At 35.9% G+C, this 13,464-nt stretch overlaps 1 protein-coding gene across 2 annotated transcripts in view; it reads right to left on the bottom strand.

The window, feature by feature from the left end:
- Positions 1-7,748, bottom strand: part of pnp4b (purine nucleoside phosphorylase 4b) — a 33,783-nt gene extending 26,035 nt beyond the window's left edge. The window contains exons 1-6 of one of the 2 annotated variants that reach the window (XM_077217714.1): positions 7,680-7,748; positions 7,547-7,581; positions 7,477-7,500; positions 4,557-4,614; positions 3,552-3,724; positions 420-523 (exon numbers count right to left, since the gene is read on the bottom strand). In XM_077217714.1, coding sequence (XP_077073829.1) covers positions 420-523; positions 3,552-3,724; positions 4,557-4,579 — 300 coding nt within the window. In that variant the 5' untranslated portion in view covers positions 4,580-4,614; positions 7,477-7,500; positions 7,547-7,581; positions 7,680-7,748. The remainder of the gene's footprint in view (positions 1-419; positions 524-3,551; positions 3,725-4,556; positions 4,615-7,476; positions 7,501-7,546; positions 7,582-7,679) is intronic. The other variant, XM_077217721.1, reaches the window with a different exon arrangement.
- Between the last annotated feature and the right edge of the window lie 5,716 nt (positions 7,749-13,464).

A 13,464-nucleotide genomic window follows, 5' to 3' on the forward strand; every position in this document is an offset into this window, starting at 1 on the left:
CCACACCTGCTTTCTCAGCATTCACCCTCAGTATTCATGCATCTCCTGGTTGGGACAGATAAAGTTAATGACCCATACTGGAGGCAACAGCTCCTCTCTGTTTTAACAAATAGGAGCTGTTTACAATGAGTTTACTTGTCCTTGAAATGATGCTAAAAGGGAACCAAGGCCACTGCTTGAAACGCATGCCACAATACTTTACACGACATTGATGCCGCAGAGTTGACAAAAATGGGATTTGTGATATAGCTTTTACTTCAAGTGAAGAAACCACTGTGCTTGTAAGTATTATAAATGGATACAGCTAAGAACTGTATCGAAAGGCAAGATGAAGTTATATCAGTTCAGGGCAAGATAAACAACAAGATGGCTGTGGTAGCACCTGCAATAGAGGCATCAAACTGTTTATTTGAGCTCACCTTGCACAACGAGTAACCCTCGTACAGATGGAACCTTCCTTGCATGAAGACACAGGACTCGCCTTTGATTTGACCAAACACCAGACACCCTTCATGACCAGGAACTATGCATAAAGAGACAAACATTTCAGTGAAAAACATGCTTACTCTTTTTAGTACAACATTATGTATATACCATATTAATATTTTTATTAAATGGATGGATGGATGGATGGATGGATGGATGGATGGATGGTATGGTGCTTTTAGGATGGATGGATGGATGGATCGATTGATTGATTGATTGATTGATTGATGGATTGATGGATGGATTGATTGATTCCAAGCACTGTAGGTGCTGGAACCTTGTTATTTGTACTAGTTTTCTTCTTCCTCTTGAAAATCATCATCTTTTTCCTGCCCTAAAAATGTATGGGTGTTAATTTGTAAATTGTAATTTTATTATATATATGTATATATACTGTATAACATATTGCAGTTCAACACACATCATTTAAGAATGTGACCATATCCAAATATACCAACTTGAGGAGATAATATCATGAGACCAACGTTTTTGGAGGTAAAGGATAAAGGGAGACACATTGTAATTGCAGCATTTCACATAACAAAGAACGACAAACTCTACAAAATCATTTAGGGCCTGATTTACTAACCAGGGTAAATTAACGCAAGTGCAAAATGGGTTAAGAAATGCTTTTTTGGGTGTTAAATAATGGCTCAAATAGACTACCACATACTAAAATACTGTATACATATGAAATAAGGTCAGGTGCAAAAACATTTCCACACAAAACTGTCCACTCATTTCCATCTCTAATTTTTCACTGCAGGTAAATCATGTAAGGAGTTTTTGTTTAATGCCAAGTTTGGCATAGTAAAATTGGTCCTTAGTCTGAAAATATTTCCCTGTGAAAAATAAATAAATATTACTCTACCACGGTGTGATGTATGAAGCATCTTAATGATAAAAATGCAGTGTATTGGGCTCTAAAGCTGTCTCTCCCCAATAAAGAACCTCCTGCTGTAAAGAATTTACTCTTTGCTGTCTCCCTATCCCTAATATATTACGTCTACCTAAGGGGTTATTCATCTAATGCAAAACCTCTCTGTAATGTGCAAATAAAAGGTCAGATGCTGCCATTGATAACAGATGTCATCTAATCCTTTTCAATAATATGGCGTTAACTGACTAATGACTGTCCCCAAGTCTAAGAGATCCTGCTGGCTTGGCTGTATTTAGAAGTTCATTGATTTGCATTTGCATGTTCACTTTGCTCATTCAACAATCGTAAAAAAGTTAATACCTGCTGCTTAGGGGTGACTGCTGATGTCATCAAGAATGGCATTAGTGAGACTGATTGTGCATCTTTAGTGTACGAACAGGTGGAGCAAACATTGTTTTCTAACGTTATGAGCCAGTAGGAGGCTGCAGTTTGTTTGTGGCTTCGGGAACTTACTTTGACATGGGAACAGGCTGACTGAGCCAAGTGAATGTAAGCTTATGTAAATATAACCTTGAATTTTGGCCGATGAGATGTGTTTGGCCCTAAAACCTGCAGCGTAATGAGGTTCTTTGGAATAATAGCTCTGTTTTTCCAGGGGCCGATTCCTCTTTTCTTGCACGAGCATTGATGAATGGCTCTGAGAAAAAAACTCATTCAGAGAGGGGGCTTATTACACTCACCGTGAAATGTATTTCCTGCAACATTGTAAAAATGAATGAGCAAATGAACAAATTTATTTCCTGCAACATTGTAAAAATGAATGAGCAAATTAACGTTTCAGTGCATGCGGCCCGAGTTTTTTTTTAATCAGATTGTCACAAATTGACAAAACAGTGAGTGTAATGAGAACAGTTCTGAGATAAATTTAGTAATGCTTAAAAATGACTAATTATCGAAATTAGTTTTAATGAAAAATAAGTGACATATTCAAGATGAAGTACATATTTTGAAAGTTATACATATATATATATATATATATATATATATATATATATATATATATATATATATATATATACACACACTGTATAACTTTCAAAATATGTATTGTTATTTTGTATATTTTTTATTATATTAATCTGTCTATATATTTATATATATAAACTGATTAATATAATAAAAAAACATACAAAATAATAATAATATGCACTTGAATGCAGTATAAATGATAATTCGGTATAATCATATTAATATTAGTTGTTTACTATAATCACTTCTTAAAATGCATCAAATCACATTTTTACTACCTGTAGCACTTATGTGTGAGTTTATTGTCTATTTTGTCCATATTTTGTCTGATTTGACACTTGCTGATTTATATGAATGATGCAATGGGCAATGTGAAGAATTTATTATTTAAAAAATGAGCACAGAGCATCCATAGTTCATTCTCATTATTCAAACTGTCCATCATTTCTCTGTTAGTCTCCAGCAGCGAATTTAAATTATGAAGTGCATTAGAGAAAGAATGACAACACAAATGGATTCTAAGACCCTTATTATACTTTCCCTTATTTACAAGGGCTCTTATTCCACACACACACACACACACACACACACACACGCACGCACGCACGCACGCACACACACACACACACGCACACGCTATAGGTAGTGCAAAATCATTTGATGCATCTGAACACTTCCCAAGATTATTCACCTCACCATATTAATATTTAAACCTGTCAAAGATATCATAGTATTAACTCCCTGTGGCAGACATTAGGGGCTATTTTTGCTCCACAGTCATAATATTTTATTCATAGGCAGTAGTTATTCATTTTGTAGTTCATATTACCAGGAGCTGGGCATAATTTGTTAACCATACAATACAATGAGAGACAGAATGAAAACCTCTGTGCTTTTAGATTCCCTCCAACAACTCCTGTATCTGTCTAGTGGCATTTTATAGACTCAACATGTTGACTGAAATGTCCACACTATGTAAATTAACATAAGAACATCCACGACTTCATCCTTTGCTTTATTACTGCATATGCCAACTAAAATGTATTGTGTAGCATTGCTATGAGGGTTGATCTTTCGAAAGATAGAAAGGAGCAAGAAAGAAAGTTGTAAACTGTTCCATTAATTCAGCTCTGATACACTTCCATGAATCCGGTACCTGTGCTCACTGGGAAGTTGGGAATCTCCTCATAGCGGATGATCTGTTTATTTGAGACACTGTCTGCGAGAAGTCCCAGGCCAGAGCCGCACACGATAGCTATCTTTGGCCTGTGTCTCGTCCTGCTCAGCAGCCATTCTGTAGTCAGTTTGCAGTCATCAAAGGAACAGCAGCTGAGTCGGGAGAAAGAAAGATACATTAGAACAGGTCACATTGATAACTGCTCAAATTGTGTCTGATAAGATACAAAGTGGAAATAAACAATCATCTGATTATATCAGCCAATGCTTACAATGAAAAACATGATAATCTTTCGAAGATCATCAAGACATCTTTATGCAATATCAACATCATATCTTGATCAGATATCAATACACCATATATATATATTTGATATTAAATTCCACCATAATGTAAGAACAATCAAACTTCACTGTAATAATTTTTCATCATTTTTATTACATCCCAAGATTTCCGGAGTCAGTTATGGAAATATAATGGCATAGCACACAGGAAATTAACTAATATAAATGAAACCACAGAGACCCTCTTGATAGTTGAAAATATGCTGGTATCAAAAAAGCTGAGAATATAAAGCTGGCGTAATAAAGCTGAATAGGTAAAAAGCTTAGTAGCAATCACAGTGAAAATGCAAACAGTAGACACATTTACAGTTCCAAAAGCAGTTTTAACGATTCCTAAACACAAATTTACAGCATGCAGTTATCAAGGCTCTGTTTAATTTGCATCTCATTTGAAGATAATTCTGCATAGTCTCCATGTTGTGACTCAGCTGTGTTTGGCAGGGCTGATATTTTTTATTGGCCTTACTTATTTGATTAAATGCATAAAGGATCTTACTCTAAGATAACAGCTGTGAATCCAAATTAAATTATCAACTGACTCTTTTAGTAAACAGAAAATGTAAATATGTTTTCATCAAATATGTTCCTTAACTCATTCTCTGGTATGTATATATATCAATGACATAAAACTAAAATTTACCATGAGTTTTCCTTGGTGTGCATGATCTCAGTCACAAGTAGTCACAGGCTGACAGCACCTGGAAAAAGTGTGTACTTGTTCTATGAGAACAGATAAGAAAGAGATAGCCCTAGAATAACCCCTCAAAGGACTATAAGGTCTCGTCTCATTGGCTGCATTAATGGTGAGAGCAGGAAATAATCCTTTCCAAGAAATTATATGACCCTGTCCCCTGAGAAACTTTACTTTCACACACTAAAATAAAAGCAATTTACTCAAAATGCAGATAAACGTGAAGAAAGTTTAGAGGCTATAAATGCATCTTTTATGTTAGATCTACTGGTTTGAGAACTATCACTTAGATTATGGGCCTTAAAGGGAAAACACATTGTAGCCACATCAGTCTATGCGAGGTAGCGTGACTTAGACTATGGTAAATAGCAAACACTTTTACATGTTTGTGCACTTTGCTGAGCTGTGAGATTACTGTATACATTATAGCTCAGAGCTTCAAGGTCCATTATAATTCTCTAAAGCCGTAATACTGTGGCTTGGAAATGGATTGGCAGACTCAGTGTTGGAAAGGTGCGACTCTAAATCTAAATACACTGATGCATTTACAGCAGTGCCTGAAGCATAATTTTTACTCAGAGATTTTGAGCTGAATCCAAAGATAGAAAACTTACTGTATAACAGAAAATAACCAAATCTGAACATTATATGAGAACCCACAATTAGGCAAAATATGTAGCTAATTGTTTTTCACTAAATTGCATAAAATTGTGACTTATTATTTACTTATTTACATAATTTGTTGAATGAAACAAGCTTAGTATCAGGACTCTTTATTTTGTGCCAGGGGTCCAAGGTAGTTCCTGTCAATGAGTAATATAACCAGATGTTAAATTATGTAACAGATGGGCCTACTTGATATCCACGCAAGGCAGACTGACCAACAGCGACAGAAAAGTGAATGGATTAATCATTCATTCTACTTTTACTGAGTTCAGATGGTTCAAAGATTTGTCAAGTGCATATTTCCAGCTGAAAAGGAACACAGGGAAACACAGATCATGACTATCTGTACACACATAGGCTAACTATTAACCTAGCTCTGTTAGCATAGGTCAACTCACTATCAACAGCTCACGTAAAAACTCTTTATTTTTGGCCATTTCACAAGTTTAAAGGGATAGTTCACCCAAAAGTGAAAATGTTGTCATTTAATCAAAAAGTTGTTCCAAACCTGTATGAGATTCTTTGTTCTGTTGAACACAAAAGAAGATATTGTAAAGAATGTTGGTAACCACTAACCAGACAGTTGACAATAGCCACTGACTTCCATAGTACTTTTTTTCCTACTATGAAAGTCAATGGCTACTTTCAACTGTCTGGTTACCAACATTCTTCAAAATATCTTCTTTTGTGTTCACCAGAAGACGGAAACTCATACATGTTTGGAACAACATGAAGGTGAGTAAATGCTGACAGAGTTTTCATTTTTGGGTGAACTATCCAACTAACTATTTAATTTGTAAACGTTTTCAATTCAGTAGGAAGAATTAATGCCTTTTCGAATCAGGACATTGATAAGTTAAGTATTAATCTGTATAATAATTATAACGTTACTCTGTTTATTAGAATTTAGCTTATAGGTTCTATCAGGGGTGTAAAGTCCAGGGGTCAGAAAGTAAAAGTCCTGCTATATGTTTATTCCACCCATGAACTCAGCCAGCTAATTTCACTAATTAGTTCTATCTCCTGGCTGAAAAACTGATCTAATTAGCAAATCCAGGTGATTGGAAAAAAATACAGAGGAGGACTTTTACTTTCTGAACCTGGACTTTACACCTCTGGGTCCTTTACATACAATCTGCAAGCAATCGCATCATCATCGCATGGCACAAGCTGATTGGCCTCTGCTGATCCTGCAGTCAATGTGATTGCTTGCTCAAAATTTAAACAGTCTGGTTTATGGTTTGCTGTAAGCTAGTCCTGCAGTGCGCTATCAGAGTTCCTCTGAAACCCTCCAGCTCCACCTGCCTACATCTGAAATGGGATTTATGCATCTACTTTATTTATGCAGCAGCAGCATATCTTACATGCTCACAGAAGCATGCCTGTGTATCTATTAGCAGTAGCAAGTCCATACTTGCTCTGCAGCAGCAGCGAAATCAGCAAATTCCTGTGCACCAAATCAGCAATTTAGAATTCCGAAGGATCATGTGACATTGGACTGGAGTGATGGCTTCTTTTTTCCGTATGTATCTATTTAAAAAAAGACTTTGTCAGACAGACAGACAAATAGATTTGTCAAGCCAATACAATTAAAATCTGACATGATCTCTATCTGGACTGCTATTGGACTGGTGTTGTTTTGATCACATTTCATTTGACGAGCCCTGCAGGGAGGACGGGTGAGACTGACCGTAACTGTTTGTCCAGACATACAGTGTGCCAGCTGTCTCACCAACATACAGGTGCTGGCAGAGCTGTGGGGTCCCTTCAATTAGCAAACAATCTTCCAGCGACCCATCAGATGAGGGGAGCGTGGGGTCAAGGTAAATTAACATTTTAAGAACTGGCAGTGCATGTTACGTATTGCATGTGTGTGTTTAATGGATGACTTGGCATGGATATCAGACATGCCATCTGTTCACTCATCACAACATAGCTGGTTAGTTGATGCTGAGCAAGTGAATAACCTGGCAGGTCAGATAAAGAGGCAACAATATAAAGACACTCAAACACTACAGACAGACCAACTAAAAGCCACACACACACATACACAAAATGATTTGATAAGATTTCAATAATGATGCAAGCTATTTAAAAACAGTATATTACATCACACTCTCCCGTACAATAAAATCACTTAATTGAGAAACATATATGCAGTCACAGATTAAGCATTGATCGGGTGATGTAGCATGTATCATACCTTCATCGTTGTTGTTGCAGAAGTATATGGTTTTTCATTCAAACTTTTCATTCATTCATTTCATTCATTCATATGGTTTCAAAAAGTCTCCCTTCTGTATCATACCTATCAATTCCATAATGCATCCAGACTGGTTTAATTGCACATGGCTTCACTAACATCAGCTCAATGGACTTAGATCAACCTATAATTAATCATCTCACCAGACTTTATTGAGGTCAAAGGTTAATGATCCATCAAGCATATATTCGCTGGGTGGCCGTGACTGAAATGTCAAGCCTGAAACCTCTAGACTCTCCTGACTGGTTTGCTCCACAAGCAATTGGCAACTTAAGATGACTAGACTAACAATGACATCACTTTACTAAGTGTCAATACCATCTTACTTTTGAATCAATATATGATCTTTGTAGAATTCTTCCTTCATCTCTCCTCTGTCAGAAAACATTGCTTATTTAACTGCAGGAAAAAAAATTGACTTGTTTCCCTTGGGGCAATTTAAATCAATAATATTTCTGCTTCTTACTCACATTCTACATAGATCTTCTGCCAATAAAACACTGAAATCAAGGTCACATTGTGTGAGCATGCAAAACCAGATATTGCATATCCAGGTCAAGATCTCTGAATAAAAAAACAAATATAAGTACAATATATATTTCCTTTGTTGTCAACAGATTAATCATCATAGTCCCAAGAAGTTTCTGTCCCAACGAACTTGACAAATCAGACTCAATTACATTTCAATGGAACAAACTGCTGATGCAATCAGGGAAGCAAATATCCAGATCTATAATTCTGTGCGTCACATCAGCAATTTCTCAGCTGAGAGCTCAGGACTAATCATGTATTAATAATGATCTTACAACACAGCCATTGTGAAGCTTCATGATTCTGTCATTGTTTACTTGTTCCAAACTTGAATTACTTACTTTCTTCTGTGGAATGCAAAAGGGGTGTTTACTGTATGTAAAAATGTGAATTTGGACATTAATCAACACATTAATACACCACCATGTTTTACCTTTACATCGACCTCATAAATTAGATTGAAAGTAGCATATTTGTAATTTAACTCAAAACAGTTTTATGAGCATTGGCACTTGCAACGTTAAGGTCATGGGTTTGATTCCCAAGGAAAGCAAGAACTGATTAGAATGTAAATGTGTACTTTGAAATGCAATGTAAGTTCTTTTGGATAAAAGCATGTGCATAAATGTAAATTGTTATTAAGCAAATTGTGAAAAGAAAGTAAAAAAAAACCATATAGAATATGTCTCAAATAATGCAATCTTTTGCTATATTCTGCATAGGTGTCGATTTTAAAGCCAGACTGAAATCTTTGAGGCTAAGGTGCATAGTGAAAATTTATATGAGAGAAGGCAGCAGATTGTGAATTTGTCATTTCATTTCTGCCTTTAATGGTTATGCACGTACAAACACGCACACACAGAAATGTTTGGGAACACCAACTCCAAACTTCAATCACTGATACAAATTTATACCACTCCAATGCTAGAAATGTCTCTGTGTAATGTCACAGAACGGGTATTACATTATCCCCAAAACTGCTTAATGTTCCTTGAATGGAATTTTCTTCTGGTAAATCAGCTGAGGAAACTGGGAAATTACTTTTTGACAAATCACATGTGAAACACCACTTTCTATTAATCTTTGAATAAATTCAATTGCAAACGAAGGTGGGCCTATTATAATTCAGATCTCATTCTCCATATGCATACATACATGAATATAGTGTGTGTGTGTGTGTGTGTGTGTCTCTACTGTATGCGGCTACATAGATATTAGATAACTATAATGTGTCTCATTCCTCTCTCTATGTTGCGTTAAGTAACGTAAACACGGGCACTGGCAGGGTTTTGGGACACTATTAGTACATCGCTGGAGTGGCTGCGACGCGATTACCTGGTCGCATAATGAAACGTCACTGTATTTATCAACGGCTTTGCTGTATGTGTCGGAACGTATGTCGTGCAACTTCGTTGTCCAAACTTTCAAAACGTAACTTACCGTCAACAAATATGCGCTCATCCATTTATATTTTCTCGAGAATGAAGAAAACAAGATGGCTTCCGGTAGGTGTGAAAGCTTGGATTTTAGTTTCAGATTTTTTAGTGAAAGAACATGTCAGTGCACTGACAATGAGACAGCTATAATAGAAAATCTTGCATTTTATTATGGACTGTCTAAAATTTACAGAGAGTTCTTAAATTTTCTTAGAATATTTGAGCGGTGAGTTGTGATATTGAAGATGACACAATAACTTCCTTGTGTTTGATAATCCATTGCCAAGGTCATTTGAGTGGTTTCCAGTGTGTTGCAAGCGAAAAGAAGTGAAAAGTTTACAAAATCGCCAGTGAGAGCCTAAATTACCTATAGAGGTTAAATCGGCATGAAATAATTCACCTATTCATCTAGGCCTATTTTCTAAATGCATGTTGGCCTATAGCCAACCTTATTGTGAACAGTTAATCTGTGCTTATGTTTGATTTTTTTTTAATGTTCTGACCTTGTAATGTTTAGTTAAACTATCATAAATAGACATGTTGGTGAAAACAACTTTTCTCTGGTGATGTATGCAGGACACACACATTCATCTGCTGCACTTTTGAGTGCAATGCCTATATCTCAAAATCCAAATGATTCATAGAACAGTCGCCATGCACCCTACATTTTTTTCTCTCTTTCCGTTACATTCAGATGTACATCACAATATGTAAAATTGATCTGTCGCTACTTCCGATTTCTATATATGTATTATACCCTTCAACTAAGAAAAAATAAAAGGTCAGAATATAATATGAAAGTAGTGTATCCCATACTGAGCTTACTTGCTGAAAACAGTAAGGGTTGGCATTCTCCCATATTAATCTTCACAGGAAGGGAAGTAATATAAGAATGTTGTTTTGAACTTCAGTGTGATGATTTCCTCTGGGTTTTGGCGGATGCTGAAAAAGAGAGTCATTACTGTCGCTCATAGATATTTTTTAGAGGAGCTGCTGTTGAACAAGTGAATGAGATCATCATTCTTCACACAAGGACATGGGTACTTTACATGGCTAATCAGGCCCACCGACAGGCCGGTTCATAAGGAGTCCAGTCATTTACCCAACCAACAGAGTATCAGGCTTGTACTTCAGGAAGTTAATTAAAGCAAAGTAAAGCATGCTTATTCATTATTCACCATGAATCATGGGGGCTTTGCATGGTGAAAGGTCAAGAAAAGGCAAATGCCCTTTCTTGTTAGTCCACTTAACTGGTTAGAAATTGACCATTGTTTGAAGAGTAATATTTTTACATTTGATACAGTACATCAGCACTTTTTTATCCATATTATGGCGAGTCTAAGAAAAGCGCATTAGAAATAAAATGCATTATTATTATTATTAAACTCTTTGGGTGAGCTTATTTATAGCTTCTTTACTTTTTGCTAAATAACATCTGCTAAATTATATACTTCCATAAATATAATTTCACAGCTGCTTTTGAATAGTTGTCAATATGATGTTATTATGATATCTACTATAGCAGGGACTCTCCTAAAGGAATATTCTAGGATAAATATGTAAAAAATTTAATAATAATTGCATCAACAAGGATGTACTTGTATCACATACAGTAGTGTTCATACAGTAGATGGCTTAAAATGACAGATTGTGTTTGAAAATAGAGATTTGAGCCGTATGAGTACATGTGCTTCTAAGCAGTTATTGAGCACTGCATGTTTTATCCAATCGATGCATTTCATTCTGAGCACAACAGGAGGTTTAAAATAGAGGAAAAGTAAGTGAATCAATCACAGCCTAAAGTCCAGGTGAAAATGAACCCGAGGAATAGATCTCTATGTAATCAGATCGGAAAATACCCACCAGTTTTAATTGTCTTAATAGATGTTTTCCCATTATTCTCTTAGTGGCAGATGGTTATGCTATGCCTCAGGCATGTTTGTGCCACAGTTGAGCATCACCTCTATCTTAAAGGTGAAATAATTCTTATTGTGGAGATGACAGGGTTAGATTATGAGTGATGACATTTATCTGAGGATGTCATTGGTGGAATGACAGTTCAGTGATGGGAGAATAGATTATCAAGCCCTCTCCATCTCGCTCTGGCTGTTATCTGTTGCTGCCGTGTCATGAGAACATGTACTTCCATAATCTCTCTTTGGGGATTCCTTACTATAATTTACCTCCCATTGCCACAGATCTGTGCAGGGACATGTTTTTTCTCCCCTCTCAATGGCTCATATGGCTGTTAACCTAGAAAAAAACCCTGAGGCAACATATCAGCAATGATGTGCTCCTGATGTGACCATTATGAGATATGGCCAGGACGATGTCCAGCTCGAATCATATCAGATGGTCAGATGTGTGTGAGAGGTTACAAATTATGATAAAATGACGCTTTTTTCTGTTACTGGTCTGCTGGTGGAAAAAAATATAAATAGATAATAAAGATAATGGCCTTTCAGTGCTATATTTCACAAAATGATGTCACAAACTCATCGGGGCTAGTTGTCACACATAATTTTAACTGAAAGTTATAACAGGAAAAGGGTATTTTTCATCATGTTGGGGAAATTCGTCACATTTTATTGACACTTTAAATTATTTACATATTATTAATTACAAAATATAGTTTTATATATTTTTTATCTTACATTAAAAAAGTTGTTTTTTAGTAATATTATAGTTTCGTAATTGTTTTATTGAGATTTTCCGTACAATTCTTAAAATTGCTAATTTTCTTTAAGAAAGCAATAACAAAGAGAACACGACGTGAATGGGAAACCCATTTTTGGAGGATTTAAAAGCAGAAACATGAATCTTATGATTTGTAAAATGAATAATTTATCAAATTATGATTTGATAAATGTAAAATTATCAAATATAAACCCACACTGAGAAATATTCCCTATAGTAACAAGTGACAACTAGCATTCGTCTCCCCTATACTGTCCATTTTCTGACTGAAGCAAAATATGGTATTATTTTACTAGTACTAGTGATTTAGGAAAATGTCTGATCCTCTGGTGAAAAACAAAAGCAAGTAGTTTTGGTCCTTTTCAAAAGGATGTCCCTGCAGGCAGCATGTTGACTTTTTGTGCATTTGACCTGAGAGAAAGCGAGAAGTGTCAGTCCTCTGCCTGACAAGTGAAGAAAGGTTAATGGTTGTGTATTTCGGGAATGTGATTCATTCTGTTTCACCTTATCTGAATAAGAGCCCCACGTGGGTTTGCATATCTTTGAATTCATTAGAGCCCATTAGCGACAGAGCTTGTTACAGACTGATCCATCGCTACATTCAGGACGCGGGAGCCTTTGTTCCTCAAATGCCAAACACTTAACAAGTGAACACCGCAGTCACTCTTCTTCGGGCAAGGGTCAGGTTTCAAGCGAAAATAAAATGAGACAGAGGTCAGACAAGATCATAAATTGAAGAGGGCACTTTCAGGTGTCTGACAGATTTGCTAAATGACTGGAGAATATAATTTGGTAAATAGGTGAATTAATTGAACCCACACACTGCTTTTCATTGCTAGAATATTCCATATAGTTGTTTTTTTGGATTGTTGGAGGATGATAATTCATGCTTGCTCATGAAATAAAGCATGTTAGCCGCGGTGAAATGGACTAAATTTTTCCGTTTGAGAAGTTGTCAACTTTGAGTTTTTATGCATTGCCTGTCCTGGCAATCAGAGCTCTGCTACAGTCAGTAGTGTAAGCCACTTATGCTGACTAACAACATGGTGCTAATTCTGTCAAACTCGCATTTGCCTATTGTAAATATTTTTATTTTACATGAGATTTAAAGAAAAGCCACAGTCAATTTTTTGAATCCCTTCAACTAGGGGTCTACGATGAGTTACGTGTGTCGTGGAAATTCTTAATACGAATACTAAATCTGACTTCTTCACTACGGACAATTTAAACAACTAGTTGTTAAAAATAATAACTACAGTATCTT

This window comes from Siphateles boraxobius, unplaced genomic scaffold (genome assembly GCF_051911475.1).
Source record: "Siphateles boraxobius isolate OS27281-9 unplaced genomic scaffold, OSU_SipBor_1 12, whole genome shotgun sequence".
Taxonomy (NCBI): domain Eukaryota; kingdom Metazoa; phylum Chordata; class Actinopteri; order Cypriniformes; family Leuciscidae; genus Siphateles; species Siphateles boraxobius.